Genomic DNA, 24,431 nt, shown 5'->3' with positions numbered 1-24,431 from the left:
TTTGGTAAATGATAAATAACATTTAATTACTCACAGTACTGCTGATGGGTAGCTGCCTATCAGGTTCAGAGCTAATACCTAATTATATTGTATTTAAATATGCACATGTTGTATACTTTTTGAAATGAGGCTATTAACTAAAGAAATCAATTTGAGATGTGGTTTTAGTAATGTCTCACTTTGTTCCATTATAGCTGTAGGGATGATAGGAAAATTAGACCCCACTTACTTCATTGATGGAAGGCTTTCTTAGTTTAGAAGGCTACCTGTTTTTAAAAAACGGGTCATTAGTTTTGGATATTGGTAAACTCATTTGTCTTTGCTTTTTCTGTCTCCATTCTTAACTCAGTCTAACCTGTGCTTAAGAGGATTATAGAGAAATATACAAATTATACTTGCTGCAAATGGAAAACCAAATTAAAACACTTCTTTCAAAAACAATTGCAGATTTGATTATAAAAACATAATTCTTATATACGAATACAGTATAATTTGAATAAACAATTTCACATGTCATTTTGGAGACTAATGTTTTTATTTGCATTAGTCATAATATTGCTCTTAAGCTGAATTCTTTTCTAAATTCTCTTTTAATTATTTACAGTAAGGTAAAAGTTGATATAATTATGACTCTATACTTTTAAATCTATTTGCAGAAAGCTTTCAGATTGAAATTTATATTTGTTGATTATTTACTAAATTTTATCTATATTATTTAATTTGTTTTTATTTCAGTCTTATAGGTTTTCAGTGATAGCCAAATCTTTAAGTATGAAATGTTTAAAATAATATCTCTGCTTGGATTGATTTGTGTTATGAATGTTACAAAGATTTTCTTTTTTTAAATGATTAGAATAATCTTTATTAGAATTTTTCCTTCTGTGTCTTTTATATAAGAATCTGTCATTCTTTCTGTTGATAGAAAAATTGATCTTTTTTATTTTTAAATATCTCGGTTGAAATTTAGAACTTAACCTGTTCTGTATTGAATGTGTGTTATTAATTTTTACAAGACGTTTAAGAAAAAGATATTTAAAGAAAATTGATACTCGTATTTATTTTGATAGTTCATCTGTATTTTAGAAGATCATTTCTGTAACACACATTTAAGCTCTATGTGGATATAAATAGCTCTTAATGCAAATAAAGGGATTTGTCTTCTAAACTTTTTCAGATATCAATTTTGGAAAAATTATAAAATTTTTCAGTATATTAATTGTTGATGCCATTCCTCATGAAAACCACTGTAAAAGTCATATATAAAAATCTTTATCTTTATAGAATTCAAATGCCTTTGAACAATGATTTTCCTTTGAGTTGTCCATATTTTAGAATAGCTTTTAGTATTATCCTTGATTATAATGAGTTTTAGATTAGCACATTAGTCTGTAACCCTCTTCTTTTAATATAGAATCATAATGATAAATTTGTATACTTGCTGATACATGTTTTAAATCAAAAATTCTTAATATGACTAAACTGGATATATGAGTGGTTTTGGTAATATAGTACTTTGGAAAAGTTGCTTTCTTTCAGAAAAAGGATCTAACAATATTATCTCTTACACACATTTTAATATGAAAATACTTCATTATTTTGAATACAAATAATTGACAAAGGTACACGTCCTTTGGGAACAACCTAGTTCAAGTGGCAAATCTGTTTTGTCAAACAATAGACACCCTTCAGGAAAGCAAGCCATCTCTATGGTAATAGGACTAACAGTAGCCTATTGATTGAGTGGAAGAAGACATTATACAATGTCAGCTGGCTTGTTACAATTTCATTTGTTGTATGACCTGAACTTAACCTTTAAAACCTTTCTTCTGTGAATATAAACCCAACAGCAGGACACAGTTTTTGTACAGCCATTACAGTGACGGCTTTTTTCCAGTCCCAGCATACAGTAAATATATTCCTTTACAGGTTGACTCCTTTATCAGAATTTCTTTAGGAGACATTTCACTACTTTATTCATTTACGGACCAAATCATCATTCCATTTTGTTGTTGAATATTGAAGGGTTTTGATCCAGGAAACTGTTTTATTCTTTCTTTCCTCCATCACTTAAGGGAACATTACTGTACACGTGGGATTAATGCTGACTGGTGTGCAGTAAATTAATTCTTTTAACAGGTTTAGGTTTTTTTTCAGGTAATTGTTCACATAGCATTCACTATATTTAGCTCTCAGGGTGGACATAAAGACCTTCTGTACCTTTTAAACAAAGATTGTATTTCAAAAGCAAATTTCTGTTTAAATGTGTTGATGTAAAAAGCTCCATTTTTTTCAGTAAACATGACTTAGGTTGAAAGAATGATTTATTCGTTGTTCCCAATTACTATGTAATTTTTGCTTTTCTTGCATCTTTCTCTTGCTTTTAAAAGCAGTAAGATGTCATTAACACTGCATTTTTTGTCAGTCTTTTCTAATGGTTGGCAAGAACTCATTTATATTTGCTTTCCCCTAAAGTAGAAAGTGTGTGAGTAAAACAGCACATTGAAAGCTGTCTGTGTTACTGTAGTTTATTGAATTAAAAATAGTAAGATTTGTGCCAGTGTTTTCCGTATGTATTTATTTATGTATTGTCCCCTTCAGGGGTATTTTAAAGCATGCATTATGTTAAGGGAGTTTAATCTAATACATTTCATTTATATGAAATAGTACTCATTTTATTAATGTGTTCATCTGTGCATTTAAGACTATGTAATACAGTCAGTGTTTTATAGGAACTGGGATTTTCTTTAAGGCCATTGAAGTAAATGATTTTTAAGTTTGATAGTATGATATTTAAATTGTTAGATTTGAAATTCACAAATCCTATTAATGCAAAATAAAAAGTTATAGATAATGTAAATCAGTAATATGAACACCATTTAGCATTGCCTAGTACTTGAATTTCAAACTTATTTCCTAAGAAACATTGAGCTAAGTCTTATATTCTGAATAAGGAAGTACTTGAAATCAGTATCATTAAACATCAACGTGATTATATTTCACATGTCCTGGTATCACTAAAAGAGAATGGAGTATGTTGATAGCATTGTATGAAAATTCTTCACCTCAGGGAAGATTTAAATTGCTTATGATCTCAGATGAGGGCATATCTTTTATTTTGGTTGTTACAAGGCAAGGAATACATTTTCAACAGGCTTGAGGGTCAACATAGCCTTTTCAAACTATTATGGGCCAAATGGAACTATAGAAAGATTTATTCAACAATATTTGTTGAGCACTCATGTGAATTGAGACTAAAACTGCTTTAGTTTTTATAATAAAAATTCAGTGCTCGTTTTAGAGAAAGTTAAGACAAAGTCACTAACCATCAAACAGTTGTTCAAATATTTTTTCTAAAACTCACTGTTTCAGGAAACTTGCATTAAAAAACTTTCTAACACCATTAACATTGTATGATAGGAAATCAGATCTCTTAATGTCAAGTAAATTAACTAGAATATATGAATATTAATAATAAAGGTATATTGAAACTACGCCTGTTTACTACAGAGAACCTACAATGAATTTCAGTAATTAAACATCTGTTGGCAGATTGTTTTGTGCCAGTATTTTATTTATTGGGTATTTTATTTTTTATAAGTTATATATTTCTAAACATACTACTGCTACAAATTAATTTGATTAAACTTTTGGAAAAGGAGCACTTGATTCTGAGTACTGTGTCTGCTACTATAGCTTCAGCTAAGATTCCATTCAATAAAGAATAGAAAATTAAAATGCCATACCTTAGAGAATGTAGAATCTCCTGCTTAAGGGACATTTGGATTTTCCAACTCAAAGAGTATTTTAGATTATTGCCATAGAGAATAATATGAAGCTCTTCCTAATTTCAGAGGTAACTATGTATAAGTAACAAATAGTCACCAAGTTTTTGTAGTTGAAGAAGAATGGAAAGTACTGGAGCATTAATTTCCATTCAGGAGAATATCTGTCTTGATCCCTGGTTAATTGATCATATATTTCTCTCATGCTTGTATTAAAATTGCATTGACTCAGACTAGTTAAGCATATTAAGAGCTTGGTTCATTTGCATTTTCTTATAAGTAGAGGGACATATTAGGCTCAAATAGCAGCACTTCATTTTGAAGGGGAAAAAGCAGGGCAAAAACTCTTTTTCAAGACTGTAGAGTCTTTTCTGACAGCTAGTCAGAGTTAGAATTAGTTCAAGGAAATGTTAATAATGCAGTGCCTGGCCTAATCCCTTTGATATCACCAGGTATCCTCCTGTTCATGGGTTAATTGCTTTAAAAGCGAAGGCAATATTCTGAGCGGTGGGCCGCTTCACCTTTTCACAGCTGTTACCATTGAGTGACAACTAAATCCCATGTGTAAGATGAGGAAGAGCTCAATCTCCAATTGGGAGAAAATTTATGTAAACCACAATCCCTTCAGAATGTGCGGAAGTCATAGACTTTCTTGATTTACTCTGCTTTTCCCAGAAAGCTCTATTGTTCACTTTCCTAAGTCCCATCAACCCTTTGTAGCAGAATATCACAGCGGCAGCAGATAGCTTGAAATATATAAATGCTATCATAGCTCTGATTAATAGCAGTGCTTATGAGTCAAGTCTGATAACAGTGCAGCTCTCCACTCAATTTCAGATACTGCTAATGGAATCTGTCTTCTCCAATTGTAATATGAGAAGGCCTAATTTGCCATGGAGCTTGGAGCTGTCACCAGTAGGGGATTGTGGGGTCAGATGGGAGCTGCCAGGTTTTTGCCCTGCAGCTTGTATCTCTCACTTTGAATAGAGCAGCCCCCTGCCTGCCAGTTAGCTGATAGGCCGCCGTGGGGTTTATGCCACTATATACAATAGGAAAGGGCTACATAGGCTGACTTTATAATTGTGAAGCTAGCTCATATTTCCACAGCTACTGTGCTGCATAATTTCTAATAAGTGGTTTTAACAAATGTCAGATTATGAAAAGTTTCCTCAATTACAAAAACTTATAAAACATTTAAATTGCTAAATCTGTATCCTGCCGAGATTTTGCCACTAGAACTAGTCATCAGTCATTATGGCTATAATAATAAATGCATATATTTCTTAAAACTACAAATAAAATTATAGATCATAATTCCTATAGATTTGCTGCTTTTCAAAGCCATAGAAATAGAAAATAGTCTTAATGAATTGAAATATTAAGATACACTTCATAACTGCATAATACGACTACTTAATATTAATTCTCTACTGCTTATTAAGTTGGTTAGTGTTGCTGATGAAAATCATTTAATACTCTAATTCTGTTGATTTTTGTTATTTCGGTCTTTTAAGTTTACTTCATATACCTTTAGGATGTTAATATTTTAAAAATTGTGCAGCATCTTCCAAGTTTTGAGTTAAAAAGGACTTAGCATGATGCCTTGGCCAGTGCCTTTGGGAATGATATGCTGAAATATACTTTAACCAATTTCACTTTTGCTATTGAATACAAAATACATATTGAGATTGAATAACAAGCTAATATTGAGGTCGTGTGTGTTTTTAAACATTTCAAACAAAATTGACGAAAATCTGTAATTTGGGAGTTATTTTAAACTAGGTTGTGCCTTAAGAAGATAGTGCCTCCTGTTGTGCAAGTTATTTGGTATACCATGAAAACTTAGTGAAATGTAAAGTAAATGATGGTGATTTCTATAAAGCCCAGTTCAGTGTTTTTCTTTTAGATATTCAGGTATAAGTTGATGAGATATAATAAAATGAATTGTTCTAAACCTTGAATAGCTTTCTCATTTGTTGGTTAATGCATAAATCTTACATCTAATGGAAATTGTGATTACATTTTATTTATGGCAGCTATTCATAATATTCCCTCCATTTCAGTTGTGCTTTTTTCCTTTGTGAAAGCTTTTACATTTTTTTCCCCAATTTTATTTAGTGGTTTTAAATCAGGAATAATACTTTATACTTTTCCGTTTAGTATACTAGTAGTTGATATTTATGTAGTTGAAAATTCGAGATAGAACAGTGCTTTTTCTTTTGATTGAATCTCATGAAATAGAACAAAACTTGTTAGGATTTTATCGGGAGTGAAAGTAAACTTTTATAAAATGTGGATAAAAGGACTTAACTGCAAATTTATTAAAGATGGAAATTTTTACATTTTAGGTGTAGTGGTGGTGGCTTCAGAGACGTAACTTTAATATACCATGTCCTAAATTATTGATTTATGTCCATTAGATCTAAATTTGAAAATGAAAAGAAAAAATTTAAATTCTCCTGTTCTCTGAATGGCCATTGACCATAATTTACATACAAAGTATCTGGCACATATTAGATGCATAATATGTATTTGTCAAAAGAGTGTTAACTGCCACTGAAAAAGAAAGGTTCAATAGTGTACCTTTCTTTTCAATAGTTTAGCCTCCCAGTGTGACCATTCTCCAAGTACACTGAAGAGATAAATATATGGGCATTGATTGTGTGAATGAGCCAGAAGGTAACATATGTAATTTTCATGAACAAGACTCAGAAAGATAAGAACTTGGGAGAATGGAGGTTGTAGATTTGCTGTTAATTGCATCTTGCTTTACCATGCTTCTTCCCTGTAATCCATTGCATTTGTTTAGTCCTTCAATATGCTTTGACACTAAGAGTAATTTATTTAATAACAGTGCTCAGATGCTGCATTTTGGCCATCCTACACGATTCTACTTACTTCAGGGAGTTTTCCCTGTGAAAGGAGGGTAGTGTACCCTCCACATTGGGTTCTTTGCATGAAAGTAACACCAAAGACAAATACATTCATGAATTTTATGAGGCACGTCAAATGTGTATTCTGAAAGAATCTCAGGTTTCTATTATTTGCCTTTTGATTGAGGGTTAGACAAACATGTGACTGCACATGAAAATCAAATACCGTGTAGTAGAAAGAAAAATATACCTTATCATCAATAGCAAACCTGTGTCAATGGTGTAAATTGTAACTTCCTGATCCATCTGTTGTGTCAACAATGAATAGTATTCCATCAGTGAGAAAACTACTGCACAATCAGTACCTTTCTTAGGAATCATATCTAGGTCTCATGGATTTTGTGGACCAAAAGAAGGCAATTATATCTTAACATTTGTTAGGTTGCTCTTAAGAGCATCACATATTCCTTACCCCTCAGTGGAGAATCTCTGTCATTTGCATTACCTGGGTGAAATTTTAAATACTTGACCACCCTTTCCATGCAGTCTATCGTAATGTTGGTGTACCTTTCCTCATTGACTAACCACTTGCTGTCTTAGAATGTGAACTGCATGATTTTAGTGTTAACCCAAATAAAAAGCTATTAGGAAGATGTATTTACTGCAAATGTACTGCAAAACATAGTTTATGTTTAAAAAATAAATATGTAATTAACATTTAACAATATATTTATTTTTATATATATAAAAAATACTTCATTACCTTTTGGATATTTTGAATCATCTGTATCACTGCTTTACTCTGTTAGTATGAGACCTTGAAAATTGAGCATACCTCTCTATGTAAAAATTTGATTGTGATTGTTAGTATTGACATGTGACTATGTTTTACAATATAGTGGTTGTTATTATTAAAATTATCATAGTAATGGTGTTTGACATGTGATCTTCATATTGCTGCATAAGATTTTATCTAGCTATAACTCAGGTTAGATTCTAGAAATATGTATTTCATTTGAAAAAATGTCTCCTTCAGCCTTCTATGAAGCTCTATGAGAAATAGATTGATAATGGAAAGCATTTTTTTTCTCATAGCTAATTCAACATAAGATGTTCTTACGTTAATGTGGAAAATAGTTTAGACTTTCACGATTTACTAGTAAGTTCTGGTAAAATGACTTTTCATTTTATTCACTATCTCATTTGAATTTCTCTTTTTCTCCAGTTTAGTATTAGTTTTGTAGAAGTAGTTTCATCAATTTCAGTAGAAAAATGTGTGCCTTTCAATTTTAAGATGCCGCTCTAGCACATTAGTTGTAAATAAATAAATTTATTAATTCTTCGGTTGCTTTTAAAAAAATACTTAAGCATATTTATTCAAAAGATTAAAATGAAAATTGAAAGTCAGACGCCTGGATTGCCAAGTGAAAACACAATGGTGTTTTTGATTATGTCATTTTTATTAAAAATAAACATCAGACTTAATCTATGATTAGATGACAATTGTTCGTCTTATTTAAAGACACATATTTATAGTCTGTCTGTACATTTGACTTTATGGATGATACCAAACAGTTCATTTTGTGGGCTCAGAACAGCAGTTTCATTTAAAATGCATGTTTAAATAATAATGTCCAAGTGGACATTACTTCCATATATTTCTTAAAGAAAGATTACATAGCCAGAAATTTGTACTACCAATTCATTTAACAGTATGATATGCAGTCATATTTGTTCATAGTGTTTCACTCTACTTATATAATTTAACTATAGCCTTTTCAGGAAAAAAAATCTGTAGAGTACGTGTTCTGGTTAGAATTATTCCCAAAAAGAGATTGTAACTAACTTGTCTAATCACTCACTCTGAGGCACCCTTCACTGAGAGGGATGGTAATTGGCTCATAAAGTAACAAAGGCCCCAGCAAACAAAACAGAGGCTCTGGAAATTTTGTGTATTCATAGGATTCATAGCATTTATACCTTTTTTAAAAAACTCATAAATATTTAGATAATAAAAGTGCTTACTCAGTCACCTGGTTTGCTTAACAAGTTTGAAACTAGATTTGTCTTCAGACATTTTTATCAAAGTGATTTTTGCAATATCACGTAAGACTTCTGCACATTTAATGTCTTTTTCTGTCTCAAATTCATAGTGGCTTATTGATAGGGAAGATTCATTGATATTTGGTTCAATAAGATATAAGATGGAAATTCTGAGATATTTTGTTTGAAATTTCACAAAAATTTGAGAAAATTTAAGGGCTTCCTTTACAAATCAGTATGTGAAAGGCAATATGAATAACTGAACTTTCTGTGTTTTATTATTCCCTTTGAAATATGTTATAGATAAGGAATAAATCACATAATATGAAAAAATGCTTTTTAAGTAAATTATTTCTGTGCTCTGGCTGAAAGAATATTTAAATGCTTGAATTAAAGTACAGAATGATAATATGATTAATCCTTAGTTTCTATAAGATATGTTGATATAGATATCACTTTATTTAAAAAAATTAATGTAAAAAAATCAAAATAAATCCTTGAATTTTCCCCTAATTTCATCTATTACTGTGATACCACAGTAGTGATAAAGGATGTGGTTCTTAAAAGGAACAAAATTTACCCCAATACCAAAACATCTTTTCTTTTCATTTTTTGCAATTAAAAAAGATTAATTTGTAAATAATGGCAGATGTGATTTTATTATTCTCTTTGAAAAATTTATGTTCTAGACAAGGAATAAATCATGTAATATAAAAATATGTTTTTTAAGATTTGGAAATGGTTGGACTTAGGTTGGGCTAATGAGAAACCATTGCTATTTGGAGAGTATTAAAAACCAAAGATAAAGTATGTCTGAAATAAATATATATGTAGGTGTGAAAACATTTAGTTTTCAAAAATATCAAATAGCTTTTATAGTGAGATGTACTTTTAATTTTAAAAATGCACTAATACTCTGACATGGCTATCCAATGGATTAATGGTCCAAAAATAATCCTATTGGCTTTGTAATACATTATTTAGAGAATTTTAAGTTCCTCAAGTCTGGTTTCCTTTCTGTGTTTTGATTATGTTGCAGTTGGAAAATTCTGTTTATCAGGATTATAAATATAGAAAAATCTGGAGACGGGGCAGCTTCTCTAGTCTTAGCAAAAGTAGGGAAAACTTCTTGGAAAGGTGATGCCTATGCTGAGTTGTAAACAATCAGTGGGAGTTGGCCAAGTGAAAGCAAAACAGTATTCCAGATACAGAGAACCTTATGTGCCAAGAAACCCAGAGAGGGGAAAGAACTATGTATAAGTATAGAGACTTACAAGTCATTTAGTATTGCTGAAACACAAAGTTTGAGATGAGTTACATCAAAAAATGAAGTTACAGATGAGCAGAAACCAGATCATAAAAGTTATTATATGTCGTGATGAGGAGCTTGTAGTGTTTTATAATAAAAAAGGACCCATTAAAGGGTTGGAGGCAGAAAAGCACAGGAATAGATATTTTTAGATCTCACTCTGGTGGCAATGGTGGGCCTAGGACTGGAGGCAGACAAAGCCGTTGCACTGGTGCCAGCCTGAGGTGATGATAATAGCTGAAATGGGGCAGTGGTGGTATGGATGAAGAGAAGAGGATGAACTTTTAAAATGTTTATGAAGTAAAAGTGACAGGTTGTGATATGTTCAACAGGAGGAGAGGGAGAGGAGCTTTGATGGTGATGCCTAGATCTCTATCTTAGATAACTAAATAGATAATGAAAATCATTAAAATAGAGAACACAGGAGCAGGAGTCATTTTAGAGGATGAGGAAGTAATTTTGCACATGTCGACACTGAGATTCTCTGGGACATCTAGAGTCGGAATGGCTTTGTGATCTGGTGTACAGCTGTCAGTCAGAGACGTCAGTCTGAAAATAAGGGAGAGGCAGTGCTGGAGACATATTTGATTTCTTCAGTTTGTAGCTGGCAGTTGACATCAAGAGAGTAGATAGAGCCACCCAGGCAGAGTAAGTGGAGTGAGAAGAACAATTTCCTCAGAATGAAATCTTGGGGAACACTGGCTTTAAGGAGTTCATGTAAGAGGAGCCATTCGGAGGAAACTGAAGGAAGATCCAGACCTGTAGAAAGAAAACCAGAGGGATGTGAAGTTTTCAGTGTCAGCTCAGTAGAGTGTAGCTGTGGGAGTGATCAACACAGCAGAGAGGTCCCAAAAACTTATTGTATGTGGCAGTTAGATGGTTATTGCGGACCTCCGCGAGAGCAATATCATTAGAGTGGTAGGGTGAGAACAGAGGGTAGAGGCTGCAGATGTGGACCATATGATACTAATACTGAGCCTAGCCATGACCCTGAAACTTCCATTCATGAAAGCATCCTTGACATTAGCTTGGTCTTTAGTCATTTATCTCTTAATAAGGTGAGATGAAGTATGTTTAAGGTACTATGCCTTGAATGATATAATGAGAGCCTACCTAGAGTCAGTGAATGATTTGAAGTCTTCAAAAAGACCTTCTCTAAAGTCTTCATAAAGTTCTAATCCTTACCATTGCTGACATCATCCTCTGACTTGTCAGCAAGTCACAGACTCAGCTTGCTATGTACTCATGGGGGGCATCGCATCTCCTTGTTGGCATGCATGCATGTGATGTCATGGTGATGGGCCACACACCTGTCTTCCTACATTGCACTCACCCTGCAGACTTAATGCAAGGTGACTGCTTGTATTTCAGAACAAATATTTAGTTTTAATGAAATCTTATGGATTTGAGAACAGCTTTATTAAACTCTTTTCCATCACAGGCTGCTTTCAACAATATAGAGTCTAGTCTTGCTTAATAGGCTTGTCCCACCCTTCAACCATTTGATGTTCCCTTCCCCAACCCACTTTCCACGCTCTGCATGACTTTAGCTTTTTAGTTCACTCATTTCCTTGATGCCCTAACACTTACCTGCCATTTAATTGAGGCCTAGAACCCTTTGCTCATCCTTTTTGTCTCCTCCATCAGCCCAGTGTGGCTTTCCATTCCTGCCTTCCAGTGTAGGCCCATGTTTAATTACTTCACCAACCTTCCTCTCTTGCCCTTCTGTATTATCTGCGTAATAAAGCCCCTAAGCCAGCCTCCATCCAACCTTTCCAGGCCAGGCTCAGGCTGCTGCTGTCTTATCCACAGCACGTGGACTGATGCTGCCCCTCCATATCCACAGCCTCTGTGGTCTGCGGCCTCACTGAGCAGAGAGTGCTGCTTACACGTCCTTGTTATGTGTCCCTCCACAGCTTGCAGTTTTCCCACAACATGTCTCAGAGTATCTCTACTTTTCTTACCCCGTGAGTTCATACATGTTACATGGTCAGTGAATATTGATGGATTCTGAATCTTAACCTAAAGCAAACTTTTAAAGACGGTGTTCAAATATGTGCATTTTGAAGGACATTCACAATTTAATTTATAAAAGGCTGTTGAAATCAAAGAAATTTCTACAGAAGATTAGGATGATAAAGGGGATACGTTTTTTTCTGAGGTGATGAAAATGTTATAAAATTGACTGGTTTTGGTTGTATATGTCTATAAATATACTAAAAACTTTTGTACACTTTAAATGGGTGAATTATATAGTATACGAAAGGAAAACTTAAGGTCTAGAATTGTGGGAAAAAAAAGTTGGACAGCTCCTGGGATTTCTACAAGGGCTGGATTACCAGGCTGTGAGACTGAAACATCCAGAACCCTAGGCAGGTATGTTCTAGTGAAGCCACCACTGCTGTCATCTCTGGGCACCAGACACCCCAGCTTACACCACCAACATACCTGGATTCTGAACATTGCCCCTGAAAGTGCTGCCATCATTGTCTATGTAAACGATGTACAAATGCAACTAGCCATGTCTGAATGGATTCTGTCTCCACCCCTGCTTCTTTGCCTCACCAATTTCCAATTCAAAGACTAGAGCAGGTGCTTCTGACAGGCAGAGCCCAGGTCATACATACACCCATGCTCTAGCTGTAAGAGAAGCTGGAAAAGTATTTTGTATTTTCAGCATGTATAATAGTCTGGGTATCCCTCAAGTATAGAAAGGGATTTTAGATATTGAGCAGCAGAGTTAAAAAACAATTAAAGCAAATACTTTGTAGATTAAAGCAAATACTTTGTAACAGGAAAAAACAAAAACAAAATATTACCTATTGTCTTCACTTCATGTTAGGACTACAACCCAAACTCCTTATAAGAGTTAGTCTGATTTCTAAGCAAGAAATAGCCCACTTAATATATCTTCCACTTAGGTTCCCCAAATGTTAATATGTCTTCCACTTAGATTCCCCAAATGTTAATATTTTACCATATTTGTCCTTGATCTGTGTATTTTTTTTTTTTATCCATTAAAGAGTAAGCTGTAGTCATGGTACCCTTTTACCTTTAAATGCTTCAGAGTTTATTTCTTATAAACAAGAACGTTTTCTTCCATGTCCACAGTGCAACTCTCAAAATCAGAAAATTATCATTGATATGACATTGTTATCTAATCTACAGACTTGATTGAGATTTTGCCACTTGTTCCAATAATGCGCTTTATGGCAGAAGACAATCCCAGATCATGCCTTTCATTGTCTCCTTAATGTGGAACAATCCTCATGGTTTTTGTTTTTGTTGTTTGTTTGTTTGTTTAGTCTTTTAAGACCTTGACATTTTTTGATCCATATAAGCCAATTATTTTGTAGAATGTCCTTCAATTTAAGTTTGTCTATTCCCATTCCCTCATGTTTAGACTCAGGTAATGTATTTTTGGCAGGAATACCATACATATGATGCTGTGTTCTTTTCTTTGGAAGAGATCCAGGAAGCGCATGATGTTTGTTCCATTACTGGGCTGTTAACTTTGATCATGTGGTTAAGATGGTGTTTGCCAGGTTAGCCACTGTAAAGTTAACATTTTTCCCTTTGTAATTGATCTCTTTATAGGGAGATACTTTTAGATTATTACACATTTCTGTCACTGCAAAACATTTACCCACTATTTTAGTATTCATTGATTATTACTATGATGGTTTCCATATGGTGACTTCTATTTCCATCATATCTTCTATAGTTATCAGTTATTAGTTGACGTTCTATAGACTTTCCCTTGTCTTTCATTTATATCACTGTAGATTCATAGATTCTTGTTTATTCGTTGGGTCACAGTCTACTGCTGTAATTGTTTGATGCTCAAACTATCCCCATTTTGGCCAGCGAGAGCTCCTTTAAGGTGGCTTCTGTGTCCTCTTGTTATGTCCCTGTTTGAATACTTCCTTACTTTCTGGCACAAGATGTTTCAGATTCATTTTGTTCTTGAGCTACCCCAGCCCTGAAATCAGATGTTTCTCCAAGGATGCTAATTTATGTTTTAAGTAGAGGAAGGAATCTTGTATTTTATGCCGCTTTCCAAAGTAATATTGACATATGAAATGTAGAAATTCCTTTTAAAATGTTACTAATACTTTTAAGATTAATTAATTCTCTCATTCACTAAGTTTCCTTTCTGTGCTTGGGGCTAGATGCTTACAATATAAGTTTAGTTTAACTCCAGTTCACATTTCAAAAACAATGTCAAAGTAATTGTTATAGACAATTAAATGCAATAAATATTCAGAGATGGGCTAGAAACCTGGGGATTGAAGAGAAATTTTGAAAAGAGTAGAGTTTGAATAAATAGGAACAGGGAAAACATTCAGTTCAAGGGTACAGCATGAGCAAAGGTATGGCACTAGGAATAGGCACGTCTTATGAGGAGATTTTGAGAAGCCTGACTAGTTTGTGGAGTTAACAGTGTTGGTAGCTAACGGCTAGGTGGGGTTTGTTTTATTGGGAGACTGGATCCCAGGATGACTACTTTAGAATTTATCTTACAAGCAGTGAAGAGTCCTTAAGTTTTGGGGCTAGGTAGTCATAAAGAATGTTTAGGAAGTTTAATCTAATGTTATATTGCAGAATAGATTGGAAAATAAGACAAGTTAGAAAACTATTAAAGTAATTGAGTCAAAGGCAGTAGGAATACAAAGTGAAAGGAGTTTGGAAGGAAGAAATTAGTGTATTGAATTAGGATAACTAGGAGAATGGGGGATTCTGATGAAATAGGAAATGGATGATTTTTGTAAAGGAAAGAAAACAAATAAATTGCAAAGAGAAACAAAGAAAAACAGGTTTGGTGATATTGATTTTAACTTTTTTCTATAATGGTTGATTAAGAACCATAGAATTACTCTATAACTTTTTAAACAAAATAGTATAGTTAAAAAGTAAGGACGTGGGGCCATATAATTTAATTATCACACAATAGTGCTTGCTGAATTTCACAGATATAGATATTTGGTAATATCTATTAGACATAGATATTTGGTAATAGCTTTAGACATAGATATTGGGTAATAGCTTTAATTTTCATAGCTTTAGATTTATAGTGAAATGGGAAGTTGTTTTGATTTTATATGCTCTAGCATATTCAACCGTACTACCAGTCTCAAATCATATCTCTGAATTGAGATCCAGATTATTGATTGATTTGAAATGTATGGCTCTTGTTAGCATTTAAGGGGCGAGAAATTTGTTTCCAAGTGTAACATTTGATTCTTTTTGCGTTATTAAAATCCACATTCTCATTTCTCTCTTTAAAAAATGTATGTTTTTAATTTGAATTCTGTCTAAAGGAGAAATAATCAGAAACTAAGAATTTAGTTTGCAAGATTTTAAAATCAACAAATATTGTGATCAAGACATGCTTTGCTATATCTTGAGGGATAAGTGTAGAAAGGACCTGGATCCAAACATGCCATAGGAAGTAAGAACGAGAGTTCCTGAATAGACATTTCGCCATTTCATTGATTTTTACAATTAAACATATTTCAGTCTTAACTAGCATCATTCTTCTTTGTGGATATAGCAAGAAAAATGACACAGGTTTGTTATCTCTCTAGCCACTATCTCTTCAGGCTTTTTGAACTGACTTGGATCCTAGAGGTTACATCTGAGAACTAAACCTCATTCTATCCACAGGATACCTAGCAGGTTCGTTCATTTATGTTCATTAATAGGTTAATATATGGACTTCCTAATTAAAATCTGTTGAAAAATATTATTACATGAAGTAATGTATTAACCATATAACGTGTTGGGATAGTGCTGGGTGACTGTCATAATTTCCGCTGCTACAGTTTATAAAAAAGGAAAATAAAGTCAGTTCTTTTTGTTGGGAAAGAAGATTTCATGTTATCTGTATTTGCAGGCTTTCTGGCTCATATGCTGGAGGAATCCTTGCTGCGGGGGTGTTTTCATTTTCTCGTCTAACATGGCAATGGTCCATTGCAGCAGAGGTTTTTAGCTTAAACAATCTGTTTGTGGGGCTGCTTATGGCTCTTACTGTACATTTTGAGGAGGCAGCAACTGCAAAAGAAAGATCAAAGGTAACCTATTTTGAACAAAGTAAAACCACTTTTTGTTTTAATTTTTAGATAGTTGCTGTATTTCTTTTTAACTTTGGCTTATGTACTGTTTAGCTGTTCTGATTACTGTTGAGGTAGTCTAGGCACATTAAGAGAGAAAATGTTTTCAGTTCTTTTACTGTGAACCATGAGAGCTTTTATAAAATAGGGACTTTTTTCCCTTAGAGTTCAGAAGTTTTTTGGAGAATGAGAAAATTCTGAAATCTCCTCTGAGTTCTATGGGAAAGATAGGCTCGTTGGTTAATTCTGCCAGTGTGTGTGTGTGTGTGTGTGTGTGTGTGTGTGTGTGTGTGCGCGCGTGTGCGAGATCATAAGATGTCAGGCTCTAGACTGACCACCTTAAACTATATACCATTATGGTACATTGACTTATTCCCTAATTACAATAAAAAAAAGTCACATTTGTGCTTTTTTAACTAAAAGGAGGATATCAAATATCAAAATGAAGTAGTTTGGAAGAGATTACAATGGATTCTAAGGCAGACACTATCATCAAAATAATTTGAAACATGAAAGAACCCTTGTCTTCTAAGAGCTTACAGTCTACACCTTGGAAAATGCCAAATCATCTTAGTATAGGCAGTGCTGTATCATTAAAGAATGTAGAAACAATAGAACATGGTTTATCTGTGGTTTCTGTAAACAAATCTGTGATGCCATTAGAGTTTATTTTTTGTTTAAAATAAAGCTTTTTTCTGTTTATGAAAATAACACATGTTCAAAAAAGGCAAAACCACAAGCCATAGATAAACAGGTTTCTAAATAAAGTATATATTTATTTAATTTAATAGGAGAAAAAAAAATAAAACAGAAAGAATTGCCAAACTTCAGTTTTAGGTTTTACTTGCATACGAATTACACGATATCCTATTACTACTAGGACTTATGTAAATCATTGTACAGGACTGTCTAAAACTTAGTTTGAAGACAGTCGTTTAAGGTCAAACTACAATGATGTTATGAGAATGAAAAATATTAATGGTGATAAATATTAGTGACTGCTAGAGCATGACTGCTTGCGTCTAAGAGGTTGATTTTAACCTGACCTGTGGTACAGATACTTGTTTTTAATATAAAGAATAGCTTTTTTATTATTGTGCCTACATAAAGATTTAGGTGATGCTTAACTTGTTTTTTTTTCTTTTCTTTATTTTCAGATAGCTAAAATTGGTGCTTTATGCTGCGGCCTTAGCTTATGTAATCAGCACACAATAGTACTCTATGTTTTGTGCATAATACCATGGATTCTCTTTCGGCTTTTAAAAAAGAAGGTAGGTTTTTGAATGTTGTAAAAATGAAAATTCATGACATTTTATTTAGGCCCAATGTAACATTTATGGAATCAGAAAACATGGGCTTTAATTTTTGTGCTTTAGTTTTATGTATAGCATAAATTACCGTAGGCCCTAATGACATTGACTGAAAAAAAATAGGATTTACAAAAATTATGCAGTATTGATTTCGGTGGCATCTGGCCTGTCTCATAATTTTCTTACTGATTCCAAACAGAACCTTGATGAAAACAGGCTAAAAGGACTTAAAACAGCAATAGTAAAATTTCTTAATTGTTTTATTATATATTCTAAGATGAAAAAATAGTGTATGAATAATAGTTCATTTATCCAACTGGTGACTGAGTGCTTGCTCTGTGCCAGAGGCTGCTTGCTCTAGGTGCTAGAGATTCACTTCAACAAAACAGATACCATCGCTGCTATTGTGAAATAAATAATAAATCTCTGGTAAAGAATAGTCCTGTTTTCTCAGAATCAATTTCCCTTGAATTAAAAGTAATTATTTTAGGTTTTTTTTTCTCTGAATGGAAAAATGATTATGAATTTAAATGATGGTGTAACACAATATAGGAAAATTACTTTGTTAGACAGTAGGAGATGTAGGTAATGACAAGGTAGGGAGCTGAGTCAGACACAAACCCTTGGAATGATAGAAGCTCTTTATTTTGTCCGTCTTCTTCCCAGAGGTTAAAACAGTGTGTATACAAAGCCAGTGCTGGAGTTATTTTACTTACTTACTTTATTATTTGTTTGTTTGTTAATTATACCGTAGGTACATTTATTTATCATTTCATTATTTGTCACATATACCCAGCTATCATTAGAATTATATTGGAAAAACCACATATAATAAAATTATTATATAGAAATAGGGAAGTAATTATGCTAAAGCTTTAGATAATTATATTTACTGTACTTGAATACATTTTCTTTCTTATCTTCTTGGCAACAAAGCAAAAAAGTAACCTGGAGGTTATAAAATTTTTATTACGTGATAAAAAAATAAAAAGAAACATTACAATTAACAAGAAAGATCAACTTTTTCTTGGAACGGAATTCTATTAAGTCAATCATATAAGACCTTGTGGAATGGATATTAAACAGCACAATGCACATTTTTTTTAGTGGTGGTTTTATAGAGTATACAGGAAGTTCTTTATGTTGTCTTTTATTATATAAGCTATTGAGTAAAAAAAAAAATGAAGATATAAAAAATTATAACTCAACAGAGACTTCTTTATGAAATAAAAACCTGAGGAGGCCTAAATATTTTTCTTGCGAATTGATGGATGGACAGATAGGAATGCACTGATATCCTGATACCAGTTATCTTAGCCAGGCTTTTTTTCCCCAACTTTATTGAGATATAATTGACATATAACACTATGTAAGTTTAAAGTGTGTAACATGATTTAACATACATATATATTGCAAAATGATTGCTACAATAAAGTTAGTCAACAGCTTCATCACGTCACATAGTTACAATTTTGTGTTTATGTATGTTGAGAACTTTTAAGATCATTTAGCATCATTCAAATATACAACACAGTATTGTTAACTATAGTCACTGTGCTGTACATTACATCCCCAGAGCTTATTCATTTTAAATGTGGAAGTTTGTACCCTTTGACCACTTTTATCCTTTTCCCTCACCCCTCAACCCCCACCTCTGGCAACCACCAATCTACTCTGTTTCTATGAGTTCAGTTTTTTAGATTCCACATATAAATGAGATCATACAGTATTTGTCTTTGTCTGACTTATATTATTTAGCATAATGCCCTCAAGGTCCATCCATGTTGTCACAAATCACAAATTTCAGGATTTCCTTCTTTTTATGGCTAATGTGTGTATATATATGTATATACACACACACACGTATATATATATCTAATCTTTGACAGCCGAGGGAGCTCAGGTTCAGAGGAGTGAAGTAACTGTCAGTTCACACACAATAGGAAGTGGCAGAACTAGAACTTGCCAATCTGCCTTTCTCTCCAAATGGAGACATTGCTTTATACCAGGGCGCCAATCATGCGGCAAATGTAAGTGACGCCCTTTAGGGCTATGCAGTGGACAGCATGTGTCCATACTTAAGGCCTTCTCTTCCCTCACTGGGTCCCCCCAACAATTCAAATCATCTCTGCTTAGACCTGCCAAGTGTCAGAACTGAGCCATACACACACACACACACACACACACACACATACACACACACACATATAAAGAAAATGTGATATATGTGTGTGTGTATCACATTTTCTTTATCCATTTATCTGTTGACAAACACTGAAATTATTTCCATGTCATGGCTATTATAGATGATGCTTCAATGAACACGAACATGCAGAGATAGTGATTTCATTTCCTTTGGATAAATACCCAGAAGTGGGATTGCTGGATCATATGGTAGTTCTATTTTTAACTTTTTGAGGGAACTCCATACTGTTTTTCACAGTGGCTGCACCAATTTACAATCCCTTCAACAGTACACAAATGTTCCTTTTCTACACATCCTCATCAGCACTTGTTATTTCTTGTCTTTTTGATAATAGTTATTCTAATAGGTGTGAGGAGATATCTCATTGTGGTTTTGATTTGCATTTCCCTGATGATTAGTGACATTGGGCACCTTTTCATATGTCTGTTGGCAATTTGAATATTTTCTTTGGAAAAATATTCAGATCCCTTGCCTATTTTTTAGTCAGATTATTTTTATTTATTTATTTATTTATTTATTTATTATTAATTTATTTATTTTGCTACTGAGTTCAAAGAGTTCCTTATACGTTTTAGATATCACAAGATACATGGTTTGCAAATATTTTCTTCCATTCTACAGGTTACCTTTTCATTTTGTTGATCCTTTCTTTTTCTGTTCACATGCTTTTTACTTTGACATATTCCCACTTATTTCTTTCTGCTTTTATAGTTTGTGCTTTTGGTGCCATATCCAACAAATCATTGCCAAGACCAAAGTCAAAGAGCTTTTCTCTCTATGTTTTCTCCTAGAGTTTTATGGTTTTAGATCTAATATTTAAGTTTTTAATTCATTTTGAGTTAATTATTGTAAGTAGTGTAAGATGGGGTCCAACTTTATCATTTTGGATGTGAGTATCCAGTTTTCCCAACATTTATTGAAGAGACTATCCTTTCCTCACTGAGTATTCTTGACTCCTTTGTCAAATATTAATTGGCCATATATGCATGGGTTTATTTCTGGGATCTCAATTCTGTTCCATTGGGCTATGTGTCTGATTTTTATGCCAGTACCATTCTATTTTGATTACTACAGCTTTGTAATATAGTTTGAAATTAGGAGGTGTGATGCCTCAGGCATTGTTCTTTTTTCTCAGGTTAGCTTTGGCTATTCAAGGTCTTTTGTGGTTCCATACAAATTTTAGGATTTTTTTATCTATTTCTGTAAAAAATGCCGTTGGAATCTTGATAGCGATTGAACTGAATCTATATATGACTTTGGATAGTATGGACATTTTAACCATATTAATTCTTTCAATCCATGAATATGAAATATCTTTCCATGTATTTACATCTTCAATTTCTTTTATCAATGTCTAATATTTTTCAGTCACCTGCTTGGTTAAATTTATTCCTAAGTGTTTTATTGTTTTTGATGCTGTTGTAAATGGGATCATTTTATTATTTTTTTCAGGTAATTGTTAGTGTGTAGTAACACAACAAATTCTTGAGCATTGATTTTGTATCCTGCAACTTTACTGAATTCATTTATTAGTTCTAACATTTGCGTGTGTGTGTGTGTGTGTGTGTGTGTGTGTGTGAAGTCTTTAGTATTTTCTATATATAAGATATATAAGATCATGTCATCTGTATACGGAGACAATTTTACTTTTCCTTTCTAATTTGGATGCCTTTTATTTCTTTTTTTTGTCTAATTGATTTGGCTAGGACTTTTAGTACTATGCTAAATATGAATGATATGAGTGGATACCCTTATGTTGTTCCTAATCTTAAAGGAAAAACTTTTAACCTTTCATGATTGAGTATGATGTTAGCTTTGGGCTTGTCATATATGGCTTTTGTTATGTTAAGGTATGCCCTAGATCAATTAAATCAGAATTATTTTAAGGTAGCTCTGCAGGTGGGCAGAACTGCTGGCTGGGATCTCTGCTTGGACAAGCAGAAATACAGTTTACCAAGATCTAAGCACTGGTTGCTTTGTAAGCTTAGTTTTTCTTCTCCATCTCTATCTGCTCCCCCATGGTTGAGCCCCAGAAATCTCCCGCAGTGGTCCCCAAGAGGTAAGACCAGAATGAGCCTCTTGGGAAGCATCCCAAAATGCTGAAGGAGCTGAATGTCCGCCTTGGACTCTTTCCTGCTGGAAGAACTATAGCCCCAGGGGTACCCACTTGGTACAGGGCTGTGCTGGCCTGTGGAAGGGATGAGGTGGTCAGAATTCTCCTCTTACACATCTAATGCTGTCTTTCTCAGTCTCTGTGGTCCAGGGACATGCTTCATCCTCACTCCTGGATTCTGATATTTTCACAATGTTGTCTTTGTCTATGGATAGTTGCTAGGTGGTCTTTTTGTGAGGAGGACTGAAGTCAGGAATGATGTATGTTGCCATCTTAATGGTGTCACTTTTAGCTTGGCTTCTGACATCAGAGAAGCTGCATTTAGACATTTTGTGTTAGTTGATTGATAGGAGAGCCATATGCTTTGTATGAAACATGCAAGACTCCGAATTAACAGGTAAGGAGCCTGTTTGTCATACACTTAGGTCAGCTACTGATGAAGGATGAAATTTTGGTGTGACTTTTCATTTCCATGATTTAAATAATAGAGGCTAAAAAATAAAGTCTACCAATGAAGTGACAGGGTAGTTGGATTTGAAGGAGAACAAGAAGTCCTGGGTTAGTTGGTTATAACTCTGGCTACTCAAATTATCTGGGAAGCTTTAAAAAAGTGTGTGTGTATGCGTATATACATATATTAATGTGTATATGTGTGTGCATATATGTTTGTGTATGTTTGTGAGTGTGTACTCATGCTGATATCACCCTAAAATAATTCTGATTTAATTGATCTGGGATGAGACCAAGACATGGATATTTTTAAAAAGCTCCCCAGGTGATTCTAGTGTATGTGCATGTAAGACTTGGAGCCACTCTCCTGGACTCTGTGAAATAGCTCTCCTATAACTGTCTCCTTGTTTATTTCCCATACAAAAGGAAAATTCTATAGCAACTGCATTTTGCCATTCTAAATTGAATTTTATAATATGCAGAAATTACCAAAATTTTACCAAACATTTACTTTCTTTAAAACTACTTTAAGAATAGCAAAGGCATGTTGTTCAAATAGTTATTTCTTATACTCTTTTCATGCCATCGCTTTTTATGCATCTCATTCTCACTTTAGAAATAGCAAATGAAATCAGTATTATATTAAAAACACTCCATTTTCAATTAAGAATGTTTATTTGGAAATATAAAGCAACTGCTTATTCTACTTCTGGTGAATATGAATCTTGGTTCTTGCATTCGTTGTCGTATATGAATTTCCCTTTTCATAAAGAAAAATTGGCAATTTCCAATTATGGTATTTTAAGAGACTTCCTTTCTCAATCACTAAAGCAACCACTATTTGAATGTTTCTAGTATACCAGAATTCTTTTGGACTTAATCTTTGTAAGACTTGATCAATATGGTCCTTTGTTTTAGAAGTGCGCAAATGAGAAATATATTCTCATATGAGGTAATGTTACATAGAACAAAAAATATCCTTCGGTACTCCATTCTATATGTGAACTGAGAAAAAAAACATTTGGATGAGCTGGGAGATTATTTAAAAGCTAGTTTCATTTGTGCCAAGTATTTCCCATGAAATGTGTGAAACTCTTGTAGGAAGAATCATATCGTCAATGAACTATCGTAATAGGGTATATATAGTTGAAATCTACTCCAGATGAGGGTGGTGAAATGTGTTGGTATTACAACAATATTTGGGGCTACCAACGACAATATTTGGGGCATATTCAAAATCAGACAAACAAATTAATCACTTCCAAGTTGGTTATCTCAGCTGTATAATGCTGCATTTCATTACATTTTCAATGTAAAAGGTGCAATAAACATGACACTCACGAGTCTTTGCTAATATTATTTGCTTCACTCAGATTTCACCTGCCATGCAAAGGAGTTCAGGCTGATGCAATTTTCTCGTAATCCATGGTCATCAGAAGGTTTAACATAGTATTCTGTGGTGACTTAATATAAATTGAGAGATCAGCTCTGAGTAAACATATTTGATGTTTTCCTTCATGTATTCTTGAAGTTCGGATGAATCAACTAAAACAAACATTGTTATACAACACCATGTGCTCTCATGCAGGAACTCTCCCTGGGCTCTTTATTGAAGTTGAGCCTGTACTTCTCCGCTGGTTTGCTGCCCTATGTCTATCTTCCTATCTCATCCTACCTCAATCAAGCCCGCTGGACCTGGGGAGACCAGACAACATTGCTAGGATTTTTGACCCATTTTCTCAGAGAAGAATATGGAACATTCAGTCTGGTAAATTGATATTTAAAGCCTTTTTAAGGAATAAGTAACAAAACTTAAGTGTTCTGCCTGGACCTCACTTGAAAAGAAGAAAAAACACAATCAATGTTTATCAGTGGCAGTATGTCGAATTTTTACTTCAGTTATTTATGTAACAAACTTGCCCCTTAATATGTGGCTTTTAACATACATTAGAAAAAAATGGGAATCACTTAACCTGCCATCATATTGTTGTATATCCTGAATATATTTTTAGGAAACAAGCATTGAAGAGAGTCTGTTGCCAGCTGTTGAAGCATTTCTGTCTTATTAGTGTTGGGTATCACTTTGGGCTCTTGGTGTGTGATTAAAAATATTTGGGAAAGATTAAAGAAAACAAACTCATAATTTTTAATTAACTTTGACCACAACACTTTCTTTTTACATATTTAATGAACAGTGTTCATGTTAGTTTTTAGTGTAACACCTATTTGTAA

At 33.5% G+C, this 24,431-nt stretch overlaps 1 protein-coding gene across 1 annotated transcript in view; it reads left to right on the top strand.

Moving 5' to 3' along the window:
* Positions 1–24,431, top strand: part of TMEM260 (transmembrane protein 260) — a 60,520-nt gene that overhangs the window by 6,209 nt on the left and 29,880 nt on the right. The window contains exons 5-7 of the mRNA XM_023526790.1: positions 15,904–16,081; positions 17,278–17,391; positions 23,788–23,973. Coding sequence (XP_023382558.1) covers positions 15,904–16,081; positions 17,278–17,391; positions 23,788–23,973 — 478 coding nt within the window. The remainder of the gene's footprint in view (positions 1–15,903; positions 16,082–17,277; positions 17,392–23,787; positions 23,974–24,431) is intronic.

The sequence above is a fragment of the Pteropus vampyrus genome, unplaced genomic scaffold (genome assembly GCF_000151845.1).
Source record: "Pteropus vampyrus isolate Shadow unplaced genomic scaffold, Pvam_2.0 Scaffold15, whole genome shotgun sequence".
NCBI classification, from domain to species: domain Eukaryota; kingdom Metazoa; phylum Chordata; class Mammalia; order Chiroptera; family Pteropodidae; genus Pteropus; species Pteropus vampyrus.
Note: the sequence above shows the minus strand (reverse complement) of the source record. Positions and strands in the feature narration are given on the sequence as shown.